A 15,304-nucleotide genomic window follows, 5' to 3' on the forward strand; every position below is an offset into this window, starting at 1 on the left:
CGTTAAGAGTCATTAAACATTAGGGAAAGATAACTACAGTTCCTTAGAGGAGAGATCTTATCTGTAAATATATTAAAATATGACATTATATCCATCCAAATATCAAAGCTAGACTCAAGTAAATCATTTATATTTCAATAGGCGCTGAAATATAAATGATAAATATATATAAAATACTGAGCTGGTGTTAAACAGCGTCCTTTAAAAAGAGAAGAGGAGGAGGAGGACGCACATCAGATGAGTTTATGAATAAAACTTCAATCTGCAGCTTTTATTTCTGTAAGCTGCTTTTTCTTCTCATGTAGAGTTAAAGATGCTGCAGGTAAACAGTTTATTTAGATGTTTTTTTTATCCTAATGTGAACTTTTTCTACTTGTGTAAATTTAATCTGAGTTTTTTTATCTGCTTCTACTTCCACTGATTTTTAATATCGGGGTAAAATGATCTGTACATTCATGGATGGATGGAGGAGTACGGAGCCTCAGAGGAGAGAAGCCATGGAGAAAAAAATGAATAAATAAATCATTTGTGCTCTTAGTTGATCTATTTTAACACCAAACACATTCACTTTACTGAGTAGCACCAGTAAGTGAGAATAAACGTCTATTTTATATACTTTATATATCTGCTATATAACTTTAAAGCTTTTAGTTTTTATGTTTTTATGAGCTGAATGAAGTTTTTACAGTGAAAAGTTATATATTATATATTATATATATTATATGGGATTTATAAGGAATCTCATCTTAGTTTATAAGAGAGATGAAGAAAACAAGGATGTATTATTATTGACTTTATTTATATGTGTGTATTTGAGTTTAATGACCGAAATAAATTAAAATAAATTAAACTAATCTAATCCAAGATTCAAGTTATCCATAGTGTGAGTGTACGCTGTTATAATTAGAGCACAAATTATTTATTTTAACCTCCGTGGCTTCTTCTGAAGGCTTGATCGCTCCATTTTCTATTAAACAAAGTGTTAAATTATAACATATTCAAAGTGCAACATTTAAAAAAAAAAAAAAAAAAAAAGTTAATATTAATGGATTTTAGCTGAGATTTGGTGCCAATAAAATATATGATCATACTTCCTGTTTGCAATCATTTTGATACTGAAGAAAACTTTAAAATCGTGATGAATCTCCGGCAGATTTTGCATCTTTTTTTTAAATAATTAAGGATGTTTATTCATGATGCGGATTAGAGATCATCCTGTGAACGTGTAAATCACACTCCATATAAAAATAAATGTGTGTATGTTCAGATCTGACTTGAGTTATGGCTCAAAGGAGGAGTAAAAAAAATCCACCTCTTCCTCACCTCATATTTCAGATGCTTTATGACTTTTCCTCCAACGTGTATTCCTCTTATTATATCACACTTTTTTCTTTATGTTGTTTTTCTGCATATATCATTTAAAAAGTGGGAAAAAAGCTTTTTAAAAAATGACATTTCTTTCCACCAGGTTGATTTTAAAAAAGAACTAGAAAACCAGGATTTTGGTGACAGCTCCACCTTCAGGATGCAAGGATGTTAATGTTGTTTTTTTTTAAAAAGCGCTGAAATATACAGTACGAGTAAAAAAAAAAATGTAAAAGTGTAACGTAATCAGTGAGACCAAAGATAAAAATAAAATAAAATGAAACACTCACTTCCTAAAACGAACCCATCACAGCAAACTACAGTACGACTCCGACGTTTGGACTGACATGATGAGAGGTTAGAGGTTGTTTCCCCCGCCAAAATAAAATGCCACAACATTAAAAAAAAAAAAGATTAGTGGTCCATTTTTTTTTTACAAACGACAAACAGAAGTATGTAAAAAAAATAACAACAACAACAAAAAAAAACCTCTGAGCAGTTTTTTTTTCTTTTCTCTGATATAAAAAAATGAAGGTTTTTTTTTTTTGTTCAAATTGCACCAAGGTTTCTTCAGGGGGGTTCAACCCTGGTTTGTCTGCTTGAAACGGGTCATTTTTCTTTTCATTCTGGCTCCACGAAAGAGTTAAAATAAACAAACAAAAAAAAAAAAATCTTCATTAAACCAAACTAGTTTTCCCAGTCTGTGCACGGCAGGCCTTCGTCTTCGGACTCGGACTCCGGCGACGCCTCCTTGATCCTCCTCAGAGCTTCGTGGATGCTGCGGGTCAGAGGGTCGGCAGAGTGGAGGAAGGTCTTGGCGTGGTGCTGCTGCTCCGGTCGGGTTCGGACCTTCCTGAGCCGGACGCCCTGCCTGATCTGAGCCAGGATGTTGTTGCTGTCGTCGTCGGGGTCGGGGGCCAGGACCCTCAGCTCGGCCTTCCTCAGGTGGAAACTGCCCCGTTTGAGAGACGCTAGAACTTCGTCCATGGGGGAGCTCGCTGCAGACACACATCGATAAGACAGTTAGCTTCATGTACGAAACATTTACGTTATAATTGTATACTGATATTGATTTGGCAGCTCTAGATTTAATCCACCATCTCTTAGCCACTGATTTAGATCAAACTACCATTTATCATTTAGTCTCTTTTATCTATTTTTAACTTTTTAATAAACCCTTTTTCTTTTCTCTCCTTTTTTACTTATTCTATTTAAATTTTCTCAACTTTTTTTAAATAATTTTTATCTTCTCTTGTGAGCGCTGGTCTCAATTTTTGTCTTTTAATTTGTTCTTTGTTTTTGTATTTCTTTTCTTCATGTTGTTCTGTCTCATTATCAGCCTGTCAATCAACTAACTGTAAAGCACTTTAAACAAAATTAAGTTTATTATTATTACAAAAGCCATTATTTGATTTAAATAGTAAGATGTAATATTCCTCCCAACCACCAGAGGGGGTATGTGGTATAGACTGAGCTGGGTAAAGGTTATTTAAGTTCATTTAATGACAGGTGGTGCTGATGGAAGGAGGTGAACAGTTTTCCTTGCCAACAAGACGCAGTAGAAAAGAGAAAAGCTGTTTTATTACTTTATATTCATGTAATAAATATATAAATGTCAGTTGGATTGTAATCTGCATGACTAATAAACAAAGAGAAAGAAAATGTGGTTTCAATTATTGTCTGCTTATTGTGATCAATCTGACCAGCAGATGTGATCACTGTTAGTGTTTCTAATTCAAACTTACTGTTTCTAAGTTGATCTCTTTGATATCAGCCTCACTGATTACTATCAGAGCTGTATTAAGTTACTGTTAAACATTTCCTGATGCTGCTAGTTCATATTTAAAAAACCCAAATAATGAAACACAGGGTTGTTTTTAAATGTGAAACATTCACAGAAAAATAAAACTATGACAGAGGTCAGAGCTGGAAGGCTGTTCATCAGAAATACAAAATAAGACTTTTATCAGTGGATCATTTTTTAAAATACAGCAGGGAGTGATGTTACAGAAAGACAACAAGCTGCTCTTGCCAAATCATCAGCAACTCTTTTTTTTCTACTTCCTGTGCAGCTTTAAATCAAATCACAGCTGCTGACTGCGTGATGAGAAAAGGCCAAATATTGACCGACTCTTTTATTAAATCTGAGTTTGTTCACCAGCTGCTCCTCTGATGTATTTCTGATAAAGCTGCTCACTGAATTATTTGCTGCCTCTAAGCATTTTGGGATTTGTAGTATTAAACCGCAGCAAATCTTATTGTGAAAATTAGATTTGTGAGTTTCCTCCTCACCTCTTCTCCACTGCGAGGAGTCCAGAGACGCCGTCTTCTTCAGCTTCTTCCTCGCCGTCTGCAGCTGGCTGCTGTCGAATGACTGAGGAGAAAACGGCAGCGAGGAGGACTCCGACTCACATTTAAGCGGCAGCACCTGGCTGTCTGTGGGATTACTCTGCTGCTGCTCTTCTGAGGGAGGAGGCAGCGGGGGAGGAGGAGGGGGAAGTGGGGGAGGAGGTGGAGGAGGAGGGGGACCCAGCGACAGAATAGACGGGGAAGTTGACAGAGGAGGCAGCGAGAGGAAAGGAGGTGAGGAGTCCAGATTATCCAGCTGAACTGTGGGCAGAGAGACGCTGTCGCAGCCGCAGGCGTCCGGAGGAGGAGCCGAGAGTTCTGGGAGGTCGGAGATGCAGTCGGTCTGAACGCCAGCCGCCTGGGTGCTCGGCTGCTGCCCCGCTCTCCTCCGAGGAGGGTGGGCCTGGCTGAGACGCAACCGGCTGGACTTCAGAGTCACCTGACCCGGATAACGCTGAGATGCAGAGACATAAAGATTCAGTCAAAGGTTCGGGAGGAAAAAAGGAGCAATTACCCCTCGCAGGCTTTCTGAGGGGGGATGTATTTTATTACATACAGTACTATGGTTATACTACAGTTTTATTACACTTGGGAATGTCTACCTCAGTCTTGAGCTCTCACCTGTTTCAGGCTGCGAAGTCTGTCCAGAGTCCTCTGCCTCTCCTGACTCACTCGGGCATTTTGCTTGACTTCATCATCTTCATCAAATTCTCCCTTTAGAGGAAAAAACAAAGACGTTCATGCATGTTATAAATAATACATATACATACATTCACATAAACAAATGACAAAAAGCTTTCTAGGAAAAAAGAAACAGATAAAAGAAAAAACATACATATAAAAAGTATTTCATGCATACATAAACCAACCTGTATAGACAAATACTATAATAAACCCAGATAGAATGAAGTTATGAGAAAAAAGGCTGACAAGAAAATATCTTAAACTTAAATAACTTTCAAAAGTCTGAGTTTGTTGAGCAGGGTGTTCTAAACGCTCAGTCAGCTTTAGTCTCAAACGTCTTGCAGGTTAGCGAGACAACAGTAATTCAGAGATTTAATTTGCATATAGGCTGTAAAATCTTTTCTACAATAAATAAGTCACCAGTGTAAAGACTTTAAAAGTAATACGGTGTGTTTTGTTTGGCTGTAAATAGTATTGAGCAATAATTTAAAACATATGCAAATGTTTACATGTCTCATGTTAATTTGAGTTGTAGCATCAGACTCCATAAACAAACACAGATTTCAGCTCCTGTTGATAAATCTTTGACACACACACACACACACACACACACACACACACACACACACACACCTGTTGCAGAGGCTGCAGAGAGCTGCTGTCACCATGGCGACCTTGGTGCTGCTGTATCTTCTGGTTGTGATTGACAATACAAATTTCCTGTCAAAGAAAACATGAACACAGATTCAATATTTAACTGGGCAGGTTACAGACGACAGCTGCACTCGTTCATCATCGGTTCTCACCTTCTTGTTCTTGAGGTAGACTTTCTTGGTAGTGATGCGCCCCCTGCGGGCCTCCAGCTGCCGCGTCCTCTGCTGCAGGATGCTGAGTTCTTCGTCTCTGAGGGGGGACGGAGAGGTCCCGGGGTCTTCTACACCCTTCATGGCATCGGGGCTCTCAAAGGCATCGTAGTACACCACCTCGTCCTGCCGCTCTGGAGGAAGAGATTCATCAAAACTCAGTTAAAGAAGTTGCTGAAACAGACACACACTGTGTTGCAAAAAAATGACAAATTAGGAGGTTTTTTTCTCCCTTTTTGAGAAACCAGTACTTTAAAATATGTGCAATAATAAATTCAAACTTAGCACAGTGTAGTAAATAGGAAGTGATTTGGGACAAAGCACTCTAAAATGAGACTCAGTGGCTCGCTGCTGTCCAGAGACTGAAAACATGATCGCTGTTTTTAGTTTTTGGAGCCGTTTTTTTATAAACAAACTAAAGTGCCAAAACTCTTCAGAATGAAGGAATGTGTCACGCTGTGCAGCGGTGTGACTCACTGATTGGTTTTTAATAGTTTTTGGACAAAAATGGACATCTGCGGCACAGAGGAGTAAAATATATCCGGCTTCAGATACAGATACACACACACACACACACACACACACAACACTTAGTTGGTACATGAGTTCATTGTTGGTTTGGATTTAAACATGAGATTTGTTGACAATAAGTAAAATACAGAAAGTCCTGACCCTTATCTTTAATTATCCTTTAACATGTCTGGTGTCAAACCAGAACTGGCTCATCAAGGGGTCCAACCTGGCCCACTACATATTGTGGTCATATTTAAACCATTCATATATTATATATTCAAAATATGGACGAACTATGCTAGAGATTGTATAGTATGAAGAACTATTGGCTTGAGTCGATGATGATGGTGAGAATTCTTCTGTGAAGACGCTGCTGTAGTTTTTAGTTTTTGTTGTTTTCTCTCTTAGACAATATATGTGGTTATAATTTGTGCATTCAACATGGGCCTGTGATAAATGTTAGAGATTGTAATTATGCAGCCCATATGTCATACAACAGGAGTCCAGGATGTCTTGCATTAAAAAGGTTTATTTACTTGATCAAGGAGAAGTGAATGAATGATCACGTATGTTCTGATGCTCCCTTCATTTCTGAAGTTTAAAACCACACAGATAATGCCACAGATTGAGCCATGCCCAAATATGGGCAGATCCAACACAAATACAACATACAGAATTTAGTCTACTGGTCTATAGACAAAATATTGCCTAGACGACACTCAGGACCCTTTTCCTCCATCCAACACTATATCAAACCTCTGACTCCAGTTACCTCTACCCCGTTCATGGAAAACAGGTAAACACATATCTGACCTCGGCTGCTATAGCAACACTATCAGAACGCCTCCTGTTTTAACCCAACAGGAGCAGACTCACTGCTTACCACTATCTCAAGTGGAGACAGTGTCTAAACCCAACATTTGGCAAATAGATGGTTTATTATAGTAAAGTTATAATTACTTGGTTTTACTTGTCTGGCTGACTTGAGATAAACTTGGCTGTATGTAGCCCTTGAACTAAAATTAGTCTGACAAACCTGATGTAACACTTTACTGTACAGTCTCTGAGCTACAAACACACACACACACACACACAAACAATACATATTAGCAGAGATGCTCACCTGTCATCTGCCTGCGGAGACTCTGCAGCTGTGCGGTGAGCAGCATCTCTTCACAGCGCAGCACCTCTGCCTGGATGTCATACAGCTGCAGCTGCAGCTCGTAGTACAGCGACTCCAGCTGGTCCAGACGCAGCATGGCATCCTCTCCATCTTGCAGACTTTGCATCTACAAACAGAAGCAGGAAGACACAACTGCATTATTCCACAAAAGAAACACACACACACACACACACACACACACACACACACACACACACCACAGGCTGACTCATTTGTGTAGCACCAGACTCTGTATTTGTTTTCAGCATAAATCAACCCGGTGGAAATTAAACTTGAGGCTGTGTTCCTGTTCTCTCTTGCAGAGCTGACACGCTGCAGCATCTAAACCTATTTTCACAAGTAAAAGCAAATATTTGACCCCAACAGTCAATCTCAATGACTCATTTCCACTGTTGTTACACCAGGATGTTATTCTCTCCATTTCAGGATGCCTGAACCATGAGGTCATTTTTTTAACAGCCATTATCTTGCTTTTTTTCCCCGTCCTTTTCTCAACCTGTCTACATCCCACAGTGTTTGTGTCCCTCAGGCCTGACGGACACAAACACTCACAACACACATAAAAACACACATTTATGCAGGTCTACATCAGTGTGTTTCTACCTCCTCCTTCAGCCCATGTTTCCTCTGTTCCAGACAGATTTCTTTGGCCCTCATCAGCTGCAGAGTCTCTTTGGAGACGGCGTACTGCAGCCTCTCCATGCGCTCCACTGCTGCGGCCCACGCCGACTTGCCGAACTTCCTCTGGTCGGCGCGCATCCTCTCATATAGCGCTGCGATAAATGTGTAAAAAAAAAAAAAGAAAAAGCGACGTTTTAGCAAAGTGTACAAGTGCTTCAACTCCAAAATCGGACAAGCAAAGTCTATTTTGGGCTATTTAAGCACATGATTAATTTGTTTCTGGCAGAGGGGGGAGAGCACGTGAGTTCAGGGAAATGAAATAAGTGCACTTTGTTATCCGGTTAACATTCAATACAAAAGGTTCAAAGTTCACAGAAGAGACAACAGTTCATACGGTTTCATAATGAAAGGAAATGCCTCCTTTCTCTCTCTCTGTGTTTGTTTACCTTTCTGTGCTCTATTTGTGGTTTCAAAGAACTTGACAGTTAGGTCCTGTATGGAGAGCACAGCGGTGTGAGCCTTCTTCTGCCACTCCTCATCCTCTTTCCCCAAACCCTCCACCCGCCGGGGACCCAGGCGTTCCGTCTCCAGCGATATCTGATAAAGAGAGAAAGAGAGGGGGTGGGGGTGTCAAACAGGTCAGGTTAAAGCATTTGCAGCAGCAGAGGTGATAGAGTTCAGTGAAGACAGATCATTTCACTTCAAGCGCTCTGTAATACCAGCACGTGACAGCAGATGGTGGTAATAGTGAGCAGAGACTTTATTGCATGCCTGTGTGTGTTTATGTTTACAGTGACACTAACCCAGTGTCCTACTGGGCTGCTGGAACAATAAATAAAGGGGGTAAATTACCAAAAAAGAAAAAAAAAAAACCTTCAGATAACACAACTGTAAGTAAAGAGGTACAAATCACATGTGGAGCAGAGTTCAACGTCTGTTACAGTCCGCCGACTCGTGTCAGGCCATGTGAAAAAGTGAGTGAGAAAAAGGGGGGAAAAAGGCAACGCCACGTGGAGTCCTGTCCTGGGTGTTGACTGAGAACTACACCCCACCCCCCAAAAAAAGGAGAGAGTGCAAAGAACAAAATGTACACACAGACACACACATACAGATCGACTCCCACTAAGAGCCTCGTGCACATCACATGTAGTCCTATATTAATATGTCAATGTGAAACAGATGTGTGTGTGTGTGTGTGTGTGTGTGTGTGTGTGTGTGTGTGTGTGTGTGTGTATGTAGGTGCTCTAAAATAAACTTGGCCGCACTAACAAACCTCAAAAGGCCTTGATTTATGTTAACCATGCTTTGTATGTGTATGTGTATGTGTGTGTGTGTGTGTGTGTGTGTGTGTGTGTGTGTGTGTGTATGTCTGCACGTGAGGCACAAGAACAGGGAGTGGTGTTTTTTTTTTTTTTTTAAGGGGGTGAAACGTGGAGCGAGTCGGGGGAGGAGAGATTACGTCAGAGACCAGGAAAAGAGAGAGAAAAGAAAAAAAAAGTCACTTCAGGAATGAGAGAAAAAAAAACATTTAAAAAGGAGAAAAAGAAAATATTACAAGTTCCTTTTAGTCGTCTCTTTGTTCTCATTGTTTAACATCCTCCTGCAGAAAGGAGTCAGCGTGGAGTGACTCACAGAGCTGAGAACATGTGAACACCCCTGAAGAAAAGAGCTGAGTCCAGGATTTAACACCCATAGAGCTCCAAATGGCAGCGAGAGCAGATCAATCAGACCTGATGACATGTCGCTCTGCCCGCTGCCCGCTGTCACACTACACTACAACATTCAAAACCTGCTTTACAACCTGTTTGCATGTTGTTGTTGTTTAACTTTATCCCTGCTGACCTCTGCAACAAATCAAACTACAGTAAAACACCTCTGTATCAAGTCGTCCCCTCATTGTTTGGCTGCTTTCATTCAAAGCTTTTTCCCACTGAAGCTGAAACTTGTTCAAACATAACACAGCAGATATTAGAATCCATTATTTATTAAATGAAGATAAGATAACATCATCGGTTATTAGTCCCACATTGTGTTATCTTACACTTCCATTCATGCCTTATTGTGTGAAAGAAGTAGAAATGCATTTAAAACACTTCATAGTGAACAGGTCTAAGAACAGACTAGATTGGTTTTCATGTCTGTTTGAGCTCAGAAATAAATAAAAAAAACGTCAAATTATATTTTTGTTGCTTTTTGTGATTTGATATGGATGGAAGTGATTGTGTTAAATCAGCTGTGATATTGTCTTATATCGATTGCCGGCGGGGGCGGCTCCTGCATCCAATCAGACTGAAATCGAATAATTCTTCTGCAGTCTCCACTCAAGATGTGCACAGTCAGGAACGGAGGCAACTACTCGCTTAGCCAATGTGACATGAATAGCCTCTTAGCTGCTAACTTTGGTTATGTCCATGCATCATACGATAAGTCCATATATTGTTTGAGTATACATGAGGAGGCCGTGCCTGCTGTGCAACATCATGCATCACCCTTCAGGATGTAGTACCAGGGGATTCAGGAGTTATCAGGGAGGGTTTTAAGTTTGTTTATGAAAGACATTACTGGGTTCCAGGTGGAGTAGAAGAGGTTTTTCGAACCTCTAAGTGTATATTTGATCTTTTCAAGACTTAAGTGAAGCGTAAGGTCACTCATCCATAAGGAGGTGCTAGGTGGTTTGGGGGATTTCCAGTGCAACAGAATCCTTCGGCGGGCAAGTAAAGTAGCAAATGCTATAATGTCCTAATGCTTGAAATGTGCATTATCAATAAAAAAACAAAGGTGTCACAATTGATATAAAAAAGTTCCTATATTATATTAAAGTGGGGGTGAATTAATGGAAAAATATTTAATCATCAAATGTATGATGGGCACGAGCATGTTGGCATTAATAGTAATTATAATAGTAATAGTAATTTGGGAGTCATTGGCTTATTCAGTTATTTTTCGACATGAAGCCACCAAAACACAGAAAGAGAAGAAAACCAGAGCAGTTTTATGAACTGTGAGAAGAGTAAAAGTAAAAGTAAAAACGATTAATTTCTATGATTAATATACATGAAAATATGACATTTCCAGCTCCAGCCTACGCAATAAGAGATAGGATGATATGACGGGATATCACAGGGCGATATCATCTCTATTGTCTCTAATCTGTCACTTTGGTAGAAGAGATTTCCCGCCTGCTTGTGTCACTCAGCTCCTGATCTAATCCGGGCATCGTAAATAACACACTGCTGCAGACGTGTGAGCACAGTTCATTCTTTATCGTACAGTAAGAGACAGAGTGAACTCAGAGTATCACTGAAGATAAAGTATACAGACGGAAGAGTAAGACGGGGTAGGTTGAGGGGGGGGCTATTTGTGTATCTTTATTCCTTGTTATTTGATTTATTTTGATTTGATATTTATTTTGATTTTATTTTATTTATTTATTTATTTATTATTTTATTTATTATTTTATTTTATTTTATTTATTTATTTATTATTTTATTTATTATTTTATTTTATTTTATTTATTTATTTTTATTTTATTTAGTTATTTACTTATTAATTTACTTGTGCATTTATTTATTATTATTATTATTATTATTACTATTATTATTATTATTTTTTTTTTTTTTTAATTCTTAACCATTTCGGTTCTTTTCATCTATTATGTTATAAAAAAACAAGTGCACTATGACCTGTACTCTATGTGCACACATGTGTGTATACTGTAACTGTATAACTGTATTCAACGTGCTCTAATAAAAACACTTGGAACATAAATGAAGATGAGTGTATTTTATTAAGGTCTGAGTGTCTTTAGAAACCTAAAAAAAATCTAAAGTAGCAGTTTTACACCTTTTTCAACTCAGCCACCAGCTTGTGTTTTTTTTTATATACTCCTCTTCTCAAGGCGTCAGGGGGAAGGATGTATCTGACTGTGTGACTGTGTGTATTTTACACCTCTGGCTGAACAGCTGTCAGGTGACAAAAAGCAGACGTGAGAGACTTCCTGAAAATAGAAGTGACGCCGGTTCCCGCAGTTAAAGTAGCGGGATTACAGCATGGACGGTGTCACGGTGGCCCCTTATCTCATTTGGTTAAAATAGCATGTAAAAGGCCTTTCTGTGAGTGACACGCTCTTTATCAGGCTGCTGTGGAGGGATGGACCGATTTAACTGCTGAGTTTCACAACAACCCGCATGATTTAAAGGTTAGGCTTAAGGCTGCAACTACTGATTATTATTTTATTGACTAATCTGCCAAATATGATTTATAAAAAAGACAGAAAATGGTAAAAAGTTCAGTCAATCATGTTTGACACAGAAAAGCAGTAAATTATTACATCGGAGAAAATCGAAAAAAAAGCAAATGTTTGACACGTCTGCTTAATAAATGACTAAAATGATTATTCAGTTTTCAGTTGTCTGTTGCAGATTAATTTTCTGCCAATCGACTAATCAATTGATTAACTAATTTCCAGCTTTCGTTGGCACATATTCCCCCTCTCTCTATTTGGTCTGATAAAAAGACAAAAACCAACAATGACTCCCTACTAATCAGTACTTGAGTCTGATATCTCTTCCTCCTGCTGACAGAAATAAACTCTGGAGCAGCAGATGTGCATTAATCCAACTCTTTACTTCTTTTTTAATCAACGACTGCTACACACTACAGTTACCAGCTGTTTTAGGAAATTACAAAAAGACTTTTAGGAAATAAACTGTAGATTTGTGACACATATTTAAAGAGTTGCATCTTCAGTATAAAACACTGCTCAGCACTCTATCGACAGACCAACTGTAGAAATGTAGAAAAACAGCAGCCAGAATCATTTAAGATTAAAAAACACTGGGTATTAGTTCTTATCAACATTTTTCACTAAATGAAATCAGACTTCATCCTCCTTCTATTCCTGATGATCACATGTCCTGAATGAGTTTACCTGTTTTAAATGTACATTATACTTTAATATACTCACTGAATTCAGGCTTGTCTTTCCACAGATGTCTCGGTTGATAGATTGAAGTATTTACTTAATAAATGACTTGATTACTTATTACATGTAGTACATTTTTACATCTCCTGAGTCAACTTGCATTTCGTCAGCTGAGTCAATACTTTATTTTTTAAAGCTGAGTCACCATCAGCCGCTGAAGACTTTAAACTTTTACAGCATTTTATCTCTAAATGACCTAAAACACAAACTGTGATGGAAACAGAGGACAGCACGATGCAGGGCAGAGTGACCCCGATGCTCTCAGCCTCAGTGTTGCGTGTTAGTGAAGTCGGCTGAACTTCTTTTGAACCAGATTCTCTTCAGCTTCAGCAAATCAGGAGAGATGCTCCGTGCTGTGCTCGGGTTTAATAACTGAACTAATACAATACAGTTGATTTCTCTAACTGTGGAAATCTGATGTTTTATACATCACAGATGATAAAAAACAGCACTAAACATTAAGTCTTAAAAAGGTAAAAAGCATTATTAATGTAAAAGCACTTTGTGTCATTATCTCTGTCTAAGAATTAAAGCAGGGACTTATTATACTACTTAAAATACATTTTTTATTTTTCCATGCAGCTGAATTTCTAATGTTGGTATTAATGTTGTTGTGCTGCGGCCTTTTGTTTTTGTATATATACTTGAAAGAGAAAATAAATAACTACTTCCTGTAAGTTATGTCCTATTAATAAAATACTATTTACGTCAGTGCATCTACGTCACGGAATCCTGCCTCATTTGCATATTATATCATATTTCAAAATTTGTGTAAAATTTGCTTAACAGCTGGCATTAAGCGCGGAAGGTGTTGAAAGGATCGCCATGACAACCGCTGCCGTGTAATAACGCAGTCGATGTGAAACAGTAACCGGTACAATCTCAGACAGGTTGCAGTAAAGCGGCATTTCTAATTCATGGCCGACCTCTGACCTTCCGGGCAACAGGACACCACGCAGTGCGCCGCCACAGACATGCAATAGGTCCAATCCCACAATGCAACATTCACTAAACACTCGACACCCCATTGTTGTTTGTTGATTCATTCAGGTGAGCGTTCATTCATCTGTCCATCTGCTGCTGCTTCATTCACTGATTCAGTAAAGCTTCTGTCTCCAATTCAAGAAGATGAATTATATAAAGTCTGAACCACATAAACCATCACATATGTTTCTATAGAGATGCACTGATACTCATGGCTGCTTAATTTTGTGTAAATTTTAAAAGATAGAATTTGACCGGGGCTGTATGGGCTACTGAAAATTAGTGCTGGAGCAGAAATTCATAAATAAATCAGATAAAATATTAATATTGAAATTAAAACCTCATGAATTCACATTTAAGAATAAACATTTAAGCCCTGCTATTTTTAAATGTGTATTTAAAACATCTGAAGACTTTTCAAAGCAGTATTGAATGGTGGTAGAAGTTAGTTTTCAACCTTAAGTGAAATAGTTTTATTCATGGTAGTTTAGCCTAACTGTTAAATATGTGTATGTGAAATTTGGTGTCATCCCCTCCCCCCATTCTCAAAGTAAAGGGGTATTTGCGTATTTTGCCTAATGGTTTTGGCGCCTATGCTGATACTGATGTCAGATATTGATCCAATACTGACTCAAATAGTTGGATCTGGTATTGGATGGTTTTATTTTATAAATACATCTGTGAATTTATTTGTTACAAAGTTAGGAGAGCAATGCTTAAGTCCAGTCTGTTTTTTTGCCTCACACATAAAAACAAGAATGATTCCAGTCTATTTCAGCTTGGTATCGGTAACAGGACTGAACACGTCAGATCTTTAGTTTATAACTGAGTGAAATCAGGTCAGCTGAATCAGCAATCTCATTAAAGTCACTTTTTAAAACATGCTTTGATCGGAGAGGCTTTCCTGATTTTATTTGAGTTTTAATTCACCATGACTCGCTTTTATCTCCTTTAAATGTGGTTTGTCTGTTCTTGCTTTTTTCCTACAAATTGTTTTTTTAATCAAATTGTTTTCCATTTATTCTCTTTTAAAACCTAATTTTATTATCTGCATATTTTGCTGCCATGTGAAGCACTTTGTAACTTGGACTTTGAAAAGTGCTTTGTAAATAACGTTTCTCCTGTAGCTTTGGGCTCTTTGGTGGATCTTCAACATCTCACACGTGTCATGTTCACACTTGCAGATGAAGTCAGAACTAGCTGTAATTCTAGCAAGACACTGATACCTGGCTACTCTCGTCTTCTTCTTCACCTCACCTTTACAACGTCAAACATCATTGTAGGATAGGATGCAAATATTGTATGTAAATGTCACTATCCCTGTGTCCTAATTCCCTGAGTGACTCTCTTTCCCTTTTCCTCACAACACACAGAGAGAATCTCCATGATCCCTGACTCATCAGTTTGGGAGAAACCAACCGTCTGTGTCGGCATCAAGGATTCATTTGCATACAGCTTTGTTTTTGGCCGTTGGATCGCCCCGAGGGGAGCAGGTGGCAGAGCTGGAAAAACTCTGGCATCACGCAGAGTTCAGATTCTCAGGAAGCTCCACGAATGATGTCAAGAAGCAGCAGATTGGTTTGGAGGGAGGAGGGGTAGTACACCTGACCTCACTTGAACCATCAGAGCGTTTCTTCTTTTAATGAGTCATCCTTTTCACACCGCAATTGACGTCAGGTTAAACCACATTGTCACATTAAAGGAAGGTAACATCAAACATTTAAAGATCTCAAATTATCAAGTATAAATTTGTGTTTC

General features: G+C 38.6%; 1 protein-coding gene across 1 annotated transcript in view; it reads right to left on the minus strand.

Moving 5' to 3' along the window:
• Positions 1 to 1,968: 1,968 nt before the first annotated feature.
• Positions 1,969 to 15,304, minus strand: part of jmy (junction mediating and regulatory protein, p53 cofactor) — a 28,774-nt gene continuing 15,438 nt past the window's right edge. The window contains exons 3-10 of the mRNA XM_053340647.1: positions 8,025 to 8,175; positions 7,561 to 7,730; positions 6,898 to 7,063; positions 5,205 to 5,395; positions 5,026 to 5,118; positions 4,336 to 4,428; positions 3,658 to 4,168; positions 1,969 to 2,363 (exon numbers count right to left, since the gene is read on the minus strand). Of these exons, the coding sequence (XP_053196622.1) occupies positions 2,053 to 2,363; positions 3,658 to 4,168; positions 4,336 to 4,428; positions 5,026 to 5,118; positions 5,205 to 5,395; positions 6,898 to 7,063; positions 7,561 to 7,730; positions 8,025 to 8,175 (1,686 nt within the window). The 3' untranslated portion in view covers positions 1,969 to 2,052. The remainder of the gene's footprint in view (positions 2,364 to 3,657; positions 4,169 to 4,335; positions 4,429 to 5,025; positions 5,119 to 5,204; positions 5,396 to 6,897; positions 7,064 to 7,560; positions 7,731 to 8,024; positions 8,176 to 15,304) is intronic.

Source organism: Scomber japonicus, chromosome 19 (assembly GCF_027409825.1).
Source record: "Scomber japonicus isolate fScoJap1 chromosome 19, fScoJap1.pri, whole genome shotgun sequence".
NCBI classification, from domain to species: Eukaryota; Metazoa; Chordata; class Actinopteri; order Scombriformes; family Scombridae; genus Scomber; species Scomber japonicus.